We start from the raw sequence: 14,655 nt of genomic DNA on the forward strand, positions 1-14,655 counted from the left end.
GAAGGTATAAGGACATAGAACACCTAGTGACAACCTTCAGGGAGTCCTTGGTTGGGTTGTGTGGGTATCAAATGAATGGGAAAAATATTTACTGGTTAATAAATATTGACCACAGATTACACAGTTTTTTTGAGTTTAGCTCATACGCTACAGAGTTGTACAGTCTGCTTTGATCACTTTGTTATAAGCTCATTGAAAAGTCTCCATAAACATCATTTTCAATGACTGCTCCATCTAAGCACATGGTTTGCCTAACCCTTTCTCACAAAAGCAGCCCTGGATAGTGAGGCTTGCATTTATACCAGTACATGGAGTTGATAACCTGAAACACTCTCCTGCTACTTGGAAACACTGGAAAACAGATCAAGCATGAAACGCCCATGGAAAATTAGGGGGCTGTCATGTACGGAACAGAGGCTCAACGCACTGGTCATCTCTCTACGTTCATGGTTAACAGCAAAGTCTCTGGAGCTAGACTCCCTGGGTTTGAATCCTGGCTCTACTTCTTACCAACAGAGTGACCCTGAGCAAGCAGCTAACCTCTTTGTGCCTTAGTTTTCTCCTCTAGAGTATGGGGATTTTTTTTTTTTTAATCAGTTTTGTAGGATTGTTGTGGGAGAAACCATATACTGGGCTTTGCTCAGTGCCTAGAACATAGGAAGTGCTCACTAGTGTTCACTATTACCGAGCATTGTGAGCCCAACTATATAGAAGAAGCCGAGGACTGAGGGAGGGAAAGAAAGAGGTACAACCAGAATTCAAACCCAGTGTCTCCCACTTCAAAGGTCTTTCCCTTACTGCCCCTATGCTGTGGGCAAAAAGCTGGTGCTGAGCCAAGTAAGGGAAAGAGTCAGAGTCCAAGAGTCCCTGTGGGGGGTGGGGAGGGGGGCCCAGAGGGGGATGGAGAGCAACCACAGAGCTGGGGGAAAGTGGAGAGGAATAAATGTAAGTGGTTACATGCCCTGGAGTTTGGACCGAGCCCAGGATTTAGGGGAGAAAGAAAAGAACTCTGGCCTCATGGGTTGTGTAATGAATCAGCTGTCACGAGGACGGGCAAAGGAGGAGGGTGCTGGGAGTAAGAGGTAAATAGGTGGAAGAGCAGGTCTGTAGGAAATGGGGCCCCTTGGAGGATGCCTTCCAAGGAATTCTTCCTGAAATGCATATTTTTTTACTTTCTGTGTTTTGGGTCTTGGATATGACCTCGAAGGAGATAATCATGAGAAAAGTGAGAGAAGTGTTGGGTTGAAGATGGTGTCCTCATCCCTGGCTTTTTGATGGATGATATCCATGGATTTGCTAATACTTTAAAATCTTTTCCAGACTTTGCCAACTGGTATTCTCCTATCCATTCTCCAAGATCTCTTTATTTTTTAATTTTCTCTTTCTCTAGGTGGTCTATGCCTACTATTCATTCCTTCAGGACATCCTTTATCATAATTTATTGTACTAATTTTTTTTTCTGCCTTTAGGCACTAAACTGTTAACTCAAAAGATAGTAATTTTTGAGTGAATGAATGACTGACTGAATGAATAATTCTATGAGGTATTCAGAGAAAGGATTACTATCCTACCTATATTAGTCTCCTGGGGCAACTGTAGCAATTTACCAGAAACTTGGTGGCTTAAAACAATATAAATTTAATATGTCATCATTCTTGGGGCCATAGTGTGAAATCAGTATCCCTGGGGCAAAATCAAGATATTGGCAGGGCCACACTCTCTCTGGAATCTATGGGGTGAATTCATTCCCTTTCTTTTCCAGCTTCTGGTGGCTGTTGGAATTCCTTGGCTTATGGCCACATATCTTCATTCTTCAAAGTCAGCATCTTCAAATCTCTTTTCACTCTGTCTTCACATTATTATCTCCCACGTGTGTTACATATACCTCTGCCTCCCTCTTATCGGGATACAAATGATTTAATCTGGGAGCCACCTTGATAATCCAGGATAATCTCCCAGTCTCAAAATTCTGAATGTAATCACATCTTCCCAGACCATTTTTTCTAATAAGGTAATATTTACACGGTCCTAGAATTATCAATAGAATCTGAAATATTTGGGAGTCATTATTCAGCCTACGAATGTCTGCCCTCTGTCTCCCAAAGATTCATGTCCATTCCACTTGCAAAATACATTCAATCCATCCTATAATCCCCAAAACTTCAGTCCTTTATACTATCAACTCAAGTCCAAAGTCTCATGGAAATATCATCGGCTCAAAAGTCTCAGTCTAATTACCTAAATCATCTCACTTTGGTATGGGTGAGACCCTGGGTATAAGCCATCCTTGAACAAAATTCCCCTAAATATCTGGCCCTGTGAAAGTAAAAAACAATTTATCTGTTCCCAAAGTAAATTGGCGACAAAGCCTAGTATAAGAGTTATAGACATTCCTATTCCAAAAGGAAGACAAGGGAAGAAAGGAGTCTCTGGTTTGTAGCAATTTCAAAATTCAGCAGGGCAAATGTCATTATATTTCAGGCCTGGGAATAATCCTTTGTGGCTTGAGGTTCCATCCTCTGGGCTCATGACTGTACCCTCTGACACTAAGGTTTTGTCTTGGAGTCATTCTCCCTTTCTCTTGAAGGATAGCACATATTTGCAGCTGAGTAGTTTTGTTAGCTTGTTTCTTTCCTGTAGAATTTGGAGTCCAGCAGCCTTCCTTCATTTTGTCCTCTCTCGATCCCTTTCAGTACAAGCTAGCTCAGCTAATAAAACATTCTCATAAATCTTGTGGATCTCCCCTGTATGTCACAGGGCTTCACACCATTAGACAAGAAGGTCCTCCAAAGGTCTTTCCTGAATAATCCCACCTCTATTCCTGCCTTCTGAGTTTCTTGAGAGAATCTATGCGTCACACATTTGACCTCTTCAGAACCGACAAAGGACACCCTTGGACTTCTCTGCATGGCATGATTTCCTAAGAGGGATTCTCTTCATTTTAGCATAATTTTTGCAATCTGGATAGGCTGGCAATTTCCCAAATCATAAAGAACTAGTTTCTTTTTGTTTAACAGTTCTTCCCTCAATTTATTTCTTTATTCTCACTTCTTATTATAAGCAGCAAGAAGAAACCAGGCTATATTTTCAATATTTTGCTTGGAAATCTTGTCAGCTAAATATCCAAGGTCATTTCTTAGAAGTCCTGCATTCCACACAACTGTAGCATATAATTCAGCTAAATTTCCTGCCACTATATAACAAGATTTGCTTTTCTCTAGTTTCCAATAACGTGTTCCTCATTTCCTTCTGAGCCATCATCAGAAGCGCCTTTAATGTTTATATTTCTCCCAACATTCTGTTATGATGAAATGTGTATTCTCTAAGACTATAAGCATTTCCTTCCATGCTTCCATTTCATTCTGAATTTTCACCAAAGCTTCTTTCATGTCCATATGCCTACTAATAATCTGTTTAAGGCAGTCTAGGTTTTTTCTATCATGCGCTTCAAAATTCTTCCAGCCTCTACCTATCACTCAATTCCAAAGCCACTTTCAGTTTTAGGTATTTGTTACAACACCCCCACCTCTGGTACAAAAACCCTAGGGCTGCTGTAACAAATTACCACAACCATGGTCACTGAAAACAACAGAAATTTAATCTCTCACAGTTCTGGAGGCCTGAAGTCCAAAATCAGCATCCTGGACCAAAGCCAAAGTGTCAGCAGGGCTGTGCTTCCTCCGAAGGCTCTAGTGGAGAATCCGTTCCCTGATGCTGCCAGCATTCCTTGGCTGTGGCTGCATCACCCCACTCTCCAAGGCCAACATCTTCAAGTCTTTCTTTTCTGCATCTTGGCATGCATGATCTTCTCCTCTGTGTGTGCCAAATCTCTCCCTGCATTCAGGGCCCACCTTGATAACCCAAGATAATTTCCACAGCTTGAGATTCTTAAGTTATCACATCTACAAAGACTCTTTTCCCAAATCATATAACATCCACAGGTTCTCAGGATGAGAACCGGATATCTTTGGGGGTCATTTTTCAGCCTACTGCAGTCTGCCCTCTGGCTCTCAAACATTCTTGTTCATCCCCTTTGCAAAACACGTTCACCCCATCCTAACATTCCAAAAGCCTCAACCCATTACAACAGTAACTCCAGTCCAAAATCTCCTCAAATATCATTGGCTTAAAACTACAGTATCTCTTTCTTTTTTTTTATGTTTGTGGTGGAATAGTGATAATATAATGGAGATTGAAACATGTCACGTGAATAGGGCTAAGGTTAGTGGCAGGAAATTCTTTCACAGGAAATGAATAGTTGGCCATAACAAAATAGTGGGTAAGATGCTTGCACCCAGAGAAATAAAATTGTTAAAGTCTTAAAAATAAAATCAAATGTGTAGATTTCTGGAATACAGAGGTTATGAAATGCTCCTCAAAATTGAATTTTGAGGGGGGGGATAAATTAGGAGTTTGGGTTTAACAGACACACACTACTATATAGAAAATAGATAAACAACAAGATCCTACTGTATAGCATAGGGAACTATATTCAGTATTTTAAATAACCTATAATGGAAAAGAATCTAAAAAATAATATATATACATGTATATATATATGTATGTATAACTAAATCATGTTGCTGTACACCTGAAACTAACACAACATAGTAGATCAACTATACTTCAACTTTAAAAACTGAATTTTTATAGGAGTATTGATCATGATGGTATTAGCATACTCAGCTAATACTCAGCTAAGAAGAATAGGGAAATGGTCCAACTGCATATTTAACATGAAAGCCAGGTACAGGTTCTGATTCTCCCTCAGTTGAATCAAATGCAGCTCAAGTCATTTCTTTTAAAGTTGAAATAAATCCTATTATGGTAAGTGGCCATGAGGGGAAGTTTAATCATAAATATTCTTGAGTAATCATAAGAGTACATAGTATACATGACCCACTTATTAATTTAACTGATAATAAAATGATTGCTGAAATTACCTCATATGAAATTGTGCAACTGCTCCTATGTACCAATTTTAGGCATATTTTGAATTTGAAGCCTATCCTGATCTTAGGATAACACAGCTAACTTGCTATTGGTATAATAAATCATATCCTTAATTCTATATTAATTAAAGGATATGGTATGGGTAAGGGCATTCAATTTGTTAACATTAAGGCAAGCAACAGAACTGATATAATGATAAATATTAACATAGAGGAAGTTCATGGTTATAATGATTCTTTAATAATTTTACAGCTTTGGCGATTAGTTATAGTAGCCCATAGAAGACAATAATACTAGGTCCTTTTTGAAGTTGTGTATACCCTAAAACTTTTTGTACAATTAACATTAGGAATGCTATGGCTAATTAAATAGGAATAGCTTGTAACAAGTGATTAATAATGAATGTATTGTTAAGAAGAAGAGTTGCAGGACTTCCCTGGTGGCACAGTGGTTAAGAATCCGCCTGCTGGGTGGAGTCAAAATGGTGGACTAGGAGGACGCGGAATTCGTGTCTCTGTACAACTAGGACACCTACCAGGCACCGGTAGGGGACCACGGACACCTAAGGGGACCACAGACACCTAAGGGGATGGGAGGAACCCCAGCGACCCATAAGACATGAGGTCTTGGGGGGAGTGAGGGGGGAGGAGAAGTGGAGGTGGGACGGGACCCGTGCCCCTTAGGGGTGGGTCAGGGAGGGGAAGGGATCCCACGCCTGGAGGGGGAAAGGAGGGCACCACTGGGAGGGCACAGGATCAAAAGGGAGTGTGGCCAGGGTTTTCCCTGCCCACTTGGCCCCTGGGAGCCTGCTGAGATGCCGGGCCTGATCCTCTGCCCACAGAGCCCCCTCCAGCTGCGTGGGTCCTGAGGGAGTGGGAGGGAGGGCAGAGGGAGCAAAAGTAAAGGCCGGACCTATGGGACCGGCACCCCTGAGGGGCGGCTGGGGGAGAGGAGGAGTTCCTACACCAAGCAGGACCCACCCACGGTTAGGGGTCCAGCAGTGATGGGGGAGACCCTCAGGGGAGGCGGAGGAATGGAAGGAAATGTGGCCAGTGCTTTCCCTGCCCACGTGGGCACTGGGGAGCCTGTTGGGCTCCCAGGCATAATCCTCTGCCCTCAGAGCCTCCCTCTTGCCACAAAGAGCCCAAGGTCCGCACCTACACCCCCACCCAGGGCCCTACCTCTACACTCGGAGACCCCGTCTGAGACCCCCTCCAACTGCTCTGGGCCTAAACCTCACACACATACCCTCACCGAGGACCTTACCTCCAAACTCCGGAACTCCACTCTCCGGAGGCCACCCTGTGGACGTGCTGCCTCTCCCCTTCCACACAGGCCCTAAGACTAGGCCCCACCCCATGCTTAAAAGTAACCGCCCCCACCATGCCTAGGCCCCACCTCACCTAAACCCCACCCCTGCCTAAGTCCCACCCCTGCATAAGCTCCACCCCCGATAGCCAGGGCCTTTTTTTTTTTCTTCTTCTTTCTTTTTTATTCTTCTTTTAGGTTGGGGTTCTGTCTTACCTTGTTGTTGATTCATTTATATTTTTATTTTTGTAATAAATCTTTTATTTTTCTAATTTTATTCTTTGTTTTTTTTCTGCTCCTTTTGGCTTGTCCCCCACCCAGCTTTTTTTTTCTTTTTTCTGTTGTGGTTTTGTTTTACCTTGTTGCAGTCGTTTCAATCATATTTTTATTTTTCTTAATGTATTTTTTTATCTTTCTAATTTTATTTTATTTTTTATTCTTTGTTATTGTACAGCTCCTTTTTTTTTTTTTTTTTTTTTTTTTTTTTTGCTGTACTTGCATGGCTTGTGGGATCTTGGTTCCCAAGCCGGAGGTCAGGCCTGAGCTCCTGTGGTGGGAGCACCGAGTCCAAACCACTGGACTAACAGAGAACCTCAGACCTCAGGAAATATTAATCAGAGTGAGGCCTCCTGGAGGTCCTCATCTCAGCACCAAGACCCGGCTCTAACCAACCACCTGCAAACTCCAGTGCTACACACCTCAGGCCAAACAACCAGTAAGACAGGAATACAACCCCACCCATCAAAAAAAAAAAAAAAAACCAATGAAATGACAAAAAATTATGTTACAGACGAAGGAGCAAGGTAAAAACCTACAAGACCAAATAAATGAAGATGAAATAGGCAACCTACCTGAAAAAGAGTTCAGAGTAAAGATTCTAAAGATGATCCAAAATTTCAGAAACAGAATGGAGAAAATACAAGAAATGTTTAACAAGGACCTATAAGAACTGAAGAGCAAACAGTGATTAACAACACAATAACTGAAATTAAAAATACTCTAGAAGGAATCAATAGCAGAATAACTGAGGCAGAAGAACGGATAAGTGAGCTGGAAGATAAAATGGTGGAAATAACTGCTGCAGAGCAAAATAAAGAAAAAAGAATGAAAAGAATTGAGGACAGTCTCAGAATTCTCTGGGACAACATTAAACGCACCAACATTTGAATTATAGGGGTCCCAGAAGAAGAATAGAAAGAGAAAGAGTCTGAGAAAATATGTGAAGAGATTATAGCTGAAAACTTCCCTAACATGGGAAAGAAAATAACCACTCAAGTCCAGGAAGCACAGAGAGTCCCATACAGGATAAACCCTAGGAGAAACACTCCAAGACACATATTAATCAAACTAACAAAAATTAAATTCAAAGAAAAATATATTAAAAGCAGCAAGGGAAAAGCAAAAAATAACATCCAAGGGAATCCCCATAAGGTTATCAGCTGATTTCTCAGCAGAAACTCTACAGGCCAGAAGGGAATGGCAGGACATATTTAAAGTGATGAAGGAGAAAAACCTACAACCAAGATTACTCTACCCAGCAAAGATCTCATTCAGATTCGATGGAGACATCAAAAGTTTACAGACAAGCAAAAGCTAAGAGAATTCAGCACCACCAAACCAGCCTTACAACAAATGCTAAAGGAACTTCTCTAAGTGGGAAACTCAAGAAAAAGACCCACAAAAACAAACCCAAATCAATTAAGAAAATGGTAATAGAAACATACATATTGATAATTACCTTAAATGTAAATGGATTAAATGCTCCAACCAAAAGACACAGACTGGCTGAATGGATACAAAAGCAAGACCCTTATATATGCTGTCTACAAGAAACCCACTTCAGACCTAGGGATACATACAGACTGAAAGTGAGAGGATGGAAAAAGATATTCCATGCAAATGGAAATCTGAAGAAAGCTAGAGTAGCAATACTCATATTAGATAGAATAGACTTTAAAATAAAGTCTGTTACAAGAGATAAGGAAGGACACTACATAATGATCAAGGGATCAATCCAAGAAGAAGATATAACAATTGTAAATATTTATGCACCCAACATAGGAGCACCTCAATACATAAGGCAAATGCTAACAGCCATAAAAGGAGAAATCGACAGTAACACAATAATAGTGGGGGACTTTAACATCTCACTTACACCAATGGACAGATCATCCAGACAGAAAATTAATAAGGAAACACAAGCTTTAAATGACACAATAGACCAGATAGACTTAATTGATATTTTTAGGACATTCCAGCTGGAAGCAGAAGAATACACTTTCTTCTCAAGTGCACATGGAACATTCTCCAGAATAGATCACATCTTGGGTCACAAATCAAGCCTTGGAAAATTTAAGAAAATTAAGATTGTAGCAAGCATCTTTTCTGACCACAATGCTATGAGATTAGAATGTAATTACAGGAAAAAAACTGTAAAAAACACAAACACATGGAGGCTAAACAGTGCACTGCTAAATAACCAGGAGATCACTGAAGAAATCAAAGAAGAAATAAAAAAAAAAACCTAGAAACAAATGACAATGAAAACATGACAACCCAAAACATATGGGATGCAGCAAAAGCAGTTCTAAGAGGAAAGTTTACAGCAATTCAAGCTCACCTCAAGAAACAAGAAAAATGTCAAAACAATCTAACCTTACACCTAAAGCAACTAGAAAAAGAAAGAACAAAGAAAACCCTAGTAGAAGGAAAGAAATCATAAAGATCAGAGCAGAAATAAATGAAATAGAAACGAAGAAAACAATAGCAAAGATCAATAAAATTAAAAGTTGGTTCTTTGAGAAGATAAACAAAATTGATAAACCTTTAGCCAGACTCATCAAGAAAAAAGAGAGAGGACTCAAATCGATAAAATTATAAATGAAAATGGAGAGATTACAACTGACACTGCAGAAACACAAAGCATCGTAAGGGACTACTATAAGCAACTATATGCCAATAAAATGGACAAACTGGAAGAAAGGGACAAATTCTTGGAAAGGTACAACTTTCCAAGATCGAACCAGGAATTAGAAAACATAAACAGACCAATCACAGGTAATGAAATTGAAACTGTAATTAAAAATCTTCCAACAAACAAAAGCCCAGGACCAGATGGCTTCACAGGCTAATTCTATCAAATATTTAGAGAAGAGTTAACAACTATCCTTCTCAAACTTTTCCAAAAAACTGCAGAGGAGAAACACTCCCAAATTCGTTCTACAAGGCCACCATAACCCTGATACCAAAACCAGACAAGCATATCACAAAAAAAGAAAATTACAGACCAATATCTTCATAAACATAAACAGATGGAGAAATATACCATGCTCCTGGATTATAGACACAAAAATCCTCAACAAAATAGTAGCAAACAGAAACCAACAACACATTAAAAAGATCATACAACATGATCAAGTGAGCTTTATCCCAGGGATGCAAAGATTCTTCAATATACGTGAAACAATCAGTGTGATACACCATATTAACAAACTGAAGAATAAAAACCATGTGGTCATCTCAGTAGATGCAGAAAAAGCTTTTGACAAAATTCAGCACCCATTTATGATAAAAACTCTCCAGACAGTGGGCATAGAGGGAACCTACCTCAACGTAATAAATATCCATTCTAACATAGGATAAAAGGGAATTAGCAAAACTACTCCTGCTACAACTGTAGTACTTCAGTGAAGTAGGACTGAAACTGGTGGACCCTCTATGGATGATGGAAGTGAGGGATGTAGTCCCAGTTGAGCACATTTTCTGGTTGCAATTCAAAGTAAACTTATTAGTAGGAAAATATCATAATTTAGATTAAGGATAAAATTTAATCTTGAAATTCTCATGTATTTGAATGGAGAAATGATTTTGCTATTGATATTGCAAAACCGATCTCTCCAATGTGATTATAAAAATGTTCTTGAAGGGCTTCTAATTAGCCATGGGCACAACCAGGAGGTAGGAAGGGGTGGGACAGGGGGAGTGGAGGGCAGGGAGGGCCAGGGCTCTCAGATCATGGTCATGGTCAGCAAGTCCACAGGACAAAGTCTTGCTGTGTAACAAGCACATGGATCCTGGGGAAAACCCAGCTTACCTCTCAGGTCTTGGCTCTTCATCCTAGTTCGGTGAGCTCACTCCCTCCCAGGAACCTGTTTTCCTGGTGTCCTCAGGTCTGTCAGACGCTCCTCCCTTAGGTGGATCTGCAGGCTGTCCTAGCAGCCCTGCACTTTGAGGACAGTGGCTGTTCCTTCCTGAGTCTCCCCCGTCTCTAAGCTGAGCAGCTTCAGCTGTTCTCACAGAACAGGTTTCTAGATGCTTCCCTGCTCCATCCCTCAATCCCGTCCTCTCTGCCTAGCCCTGAGCTTGCCTGGGAGCACAGACATCAGTCTGATGGATGCTGCCCTGTGGGTTCACTGTCCGTGGAGATGACAGACAGGAATCTAGGAAGGTGTCAGGTGACAGGAAAAGAGGCCCACCTGCTGGGTGGGAGGTTATGTCAGCCAGAGGGGGGCCAACTGGCTCGGTTTGGTGGAATGCAGGACTCTGAGTGCTTAAAACTGTGATATTCCCAGGCAAACTGATCAATCAGGCCTCAAGGATGACCTCTAGGCAAAGGGTATTGACACTTGACTGTGCCATTAAATAGGGTCTGTTCATCTTTGGGCTCTCTTCCCTCATACCCCGTACTGCAAGCTTCCTGGGGCTGAGATATCATCCCCTTCCTGTATGCCAGTACCCAGCACAGAGCCTGACCTGGAGAGATGCTCCACCCAGTGTGTGGAGTGAGAGAGGACGGAGAGAAAGGAACAGCTTGCAGGCTGGGAAAGGGCAGTGCCTACCCACTGAGTGAGCCAGCACTCAGCCCTGGGGGGATGCAGGGGGTGAGGGCACACAGTGAGAGCCAGTCTTTTCTCAAGAGAAGGAGGCCGAGCAATTATCAGCAGAGTGGAGCTAAGATGGCTCCTATTGGAATCAGCCACAGAGAGTCAGCCAAAGCCCAGATTGTTCATGAAAATTGTTGTATTCGATTTCCAGATTATTTTGATTTTGAGAAATTGTGGTCTTTTTTTGATGCAGTTGCCACTTTTCTGAGTTAAGAGTTGACCGATGGAACCACTAAAACACCTCCAGTGATGTTCCCATTATACTGATGGCCATCAGATAATATATAGACTCAATAAGTAGATAATTTCTCTTACATAAATTATATTACTCGTGGTGCTTAATCACCTCTCAATTTCTACTGGCTTAATATAGCAATCACAAACAAATATTTCCAGCTCTTATAATACTGAGATTTCTTTCAACACCTCTAATATTGGCAGAGTCAGGAATTAGAATGCCATACATAATTGGGTAGAACAGAGGCAGTGCCAATGAAGAAGGATTTGCAGGCAGCTGGCTGGCTTGGGCACCAAGCAATCAGAAAGGAGGCATGCTCCTGTGCGGAAACAGAGACCCCCAGGTACTCTGGGCCAACAAGAGGAGATCCAAGAAAACTAGGTAACATAGCTGGGGTGGTAAGAGGTTCCCACCAGTCAGTCCCTGCACTGGATCAACAGAGCAGGGCAGTCCCAGTGATGGACGTGACCTGGGAACACAGAGCAGCCCCCAGAATGAATTCAAGCAGGACACATCTCAGTTCAGGGCAGGACTGCCAGCCCCGCCCACACCCCCACTAGAACAGGAGCTCCACAATAGCAGGGAGTTTTGTTGTTCACTGCTGAATCTCTAGCTCCTAGGATGGCAATTGACCCAAAGTAAGTACTCAACACATAGTTACCAGATAAACAAATGAGTCCTTCTACCCATCTACTTATTCTTGTATTTGACATTCACTGTAGTGGAAACATGTTGGATGTCTGCTCTGAGATCTCTTCCCTCACAAAGGGTGGACCTTCGAAAACCCTATTCACCACCAACCACAGCTGACTGTAGCAGGTGGACGCCTTGGTCGTGAGATTAGAATCAGATTCTTGGAATAGGATTCAGCAGTGCCACTCAGACATGATGGTGGCAGAATGGTGAGGTGCCAACCCCAGAAGGGTAGACGTTCCCTCCTGCATCGCCTGGACCCAGCTGCACAAGGACAGCGACTGTATCTGTTTATCTGTGACTGTATCTCCAGCTTCTAGTAAAGTGTTTGGTACGAGGTAGAGCCTCCATAAACATTTGCTGAGAGATGAAGGCATGATCGTACAGAGAGAAAGAATGGGAGATGCAGAAAAACACAGATTAAGTCAATAATTAATAAATAGCAAGGTGAAAACAATGACTCTGAAAGGAATCTTGCTTTAAGAATCTTTAAGCCTCAAAAGGTGACTAAAGCAAGAGATCTGAATAAAATTTATTTAAATATTAAGTACATAATCCTAAACCTTTTTTAAAACTAAGACTATCATATTTCAGTAGTAGCCATATTTTACTACATTTCAAATTCGTATTCTCTCATTTCTTAAGAAGGAAGGCAGGGGTATTGACACAGACATATCACTGCAAACTTAAGAAAATATTAAGCACCCATACCCTCAGTGTTCATTAACTTACTGGTTAGTTTAAAAAAAGTGGGGGAGATGGAATTTTCAGTTGCATTGGTCAAATGAAAATGATTCATGTGGTCATGCAGGGTAGTCCACGGCTAGATGACACGACAGACTTAAACTCTGGTTCTGTACAATATCACAGTGTTAAACAAGATATCACAGTGATGCGTTATTCAAGGAAGTTTTAAAAAACATTCATTTTTCTGTTTTATTTCCATTTGTGTAAGTCTTTAAAAATGTAAGCACGTGATAGTTTGCAGGATCCTGCTACAACCCAAACTCCCATTTCTATTTATAAATATTATCTTCTCTTTATATTACTTACATTTTGTAACAAAAGAGATATTGGTTTAAATTAAAAACAAAAAAACAAAAAACAACTCTGGAGGCCCAAGTCTGAGCTCTGCCCTCACCCTCACCCTCCCCCAGGTGGGCGGGGCAAGCCTCCCTGACCAGGCTGGGTGCTCAGGGGAGGTCAGCCACCTTCAGGGACAGTCAGCGATCCAGAAGCCGCTGCACCATGAGTGTCTCTGTGCTGAGCCCCACCAGAGCCCTGGGCGGTGTCTCTGGGCTCCTGCAGGTGGCCTCCCTGCTCGGCCTGGTTCTGCTTCTGTTCAAGGCAGCACAGCTCTACCTCCACAGACAGTGGCTGCTCAAAGCCCTCCAGCAGTTCCCGTCTCCTCCTTCCCACTGGCTCTACGGGCACATGCAGGAGGTAGGATGGAGTGGGACGGGGGAGTGGGAGGGCAGGAGGAGTGGGAGGGCAGGGAGGGCCGGGGCTCTCAGACCATGGTCCTGGTCAGCAAGCCCATGGGACAAAGCCTTGTTGTGGGATGAGCACGTGGCCCCACAAAAGGACCCAGCTTACCTCTCAGGTCTTGGCTCCTCATCCCAGTCCGGGGAGATCCCTCCCTCCCAGGACCCTGTGCTGGTGTCCTCGGGTCTGTCAGACACTCCTTCCTTAGGTGGATCTGCAGGCTGTCCTAGCAGCCCTGCACTTCGAGGACAGTGGCTGTTCCTTCCTGAGTCTGCCCCGTCTCCAGGCTGAGCAACTTCAGCTGTTCTCATAGAACAGGCTTCTAGATGCTTCCCTGCTCCATCCCTCAATCCCGTCCTCTCTGCCTAGCCCTGAGCTTGCCTGGGAGCACAGACATCAGTCTGATGGATGCAGCCCTGTGGGTTCACTGTCCGTGGAGATGACAGACAGGAATCTAGGAAGGTGTCACGTGACAGGAAAAGAGGCCCACCTGCTGGGTGGGGGTTACGTCAGCTGTAGGGACAAAGTGGCTCGGTTTGTTAAGACTGAGGAATTTTCCAGTCTCCTGATTTCAGTGCTTCAACCCTGACAAGTTGCTGGCACACATGAGCGAGGTTCCCAGGATGGTGCCAGGTAAGGAGAACTGACGTTTGAGTTGCACCATCCACAGGGTTACGTCGCCCGCCTGGTGTCCTCCCTCACTGGACTATGAGCTCTTGGAACTGAGCGTGAAACCCCCTCACCGCCAGCGCCCTGCACAGAGCCTGCGCGGAGGGATGTCAGCCCAATGTGTGGAGGGACAGGAAGGAGGGACGGAGCAGCTCACAGGCTGGGGAGGGGCAGCACCGGCCCACCCAGCCCTGGCAGCGCTAGCCTGGGCGGCGGGGGACTCAGAGCAAAGTCAGGGGCCACGTGGAGAGGGGCTCATCAAGGGTTTGTGGACTGAACAAACGTTGGGGGAAAATCAGGGGTTGCAGAGAGCTGAGGCCTCCCTTTCTCTGCAGCGTGATTAGAGTAGAGTGGAGCCAAAGACGGGAACCGGAAACAGCCCGAGCCCCACGTGGGCTGGCCCAGTACCTCTCTCCCCTCTCCTTC

At 43.2% G+C, this 14,655-nt stretch overlaps 1 protein-coding gene across 2 annotated transcripts in view; it reads left to right on the plus strand.

Annotated features, from left to right (window-relative positions):
* The window catches only part of LOC309646770 (taurochenodeoxycholic 6 alpha-hydroxylase-like), a 48,171-nt gene that overhangs the window by 20,820 nt on the left and 12,696 nt on the right, over positions 1-14,655 (plus strand). Inside the window, exon 1 of one of the 2 annotated variants that reach the window (XM_082433363.1) lies at positions 10,266-13,518. The exons of the other annotated variant lie outside the window; for it this stretch is intronic. Coding sequence (XP_082289489.1) covers positions 13,324-13,518 — 195 coding nt within the window. The 5' untranslated portion in view covers positions 10,266-13,323. Of the gene's footprint in view, positions 1-10,265; positions 13,519-14,655 lie in introns of those variants that run through there. 2 annotated transcript variants of the gene reach the window in all.

Source organism: Balaenoptera physalus (genome assembly GCF_965194825.1).
Source record: "Balaenoptera physalus genome assembly, chromosome: 1".
Classification (NCBI taxonomy): domain Eukaryota; kingdom Metazoa; phylum Chordata; class Mammalia; order Artiodactyla; family Balaenopteridae; genus Balaenoptera; species Balaenoptera physalus.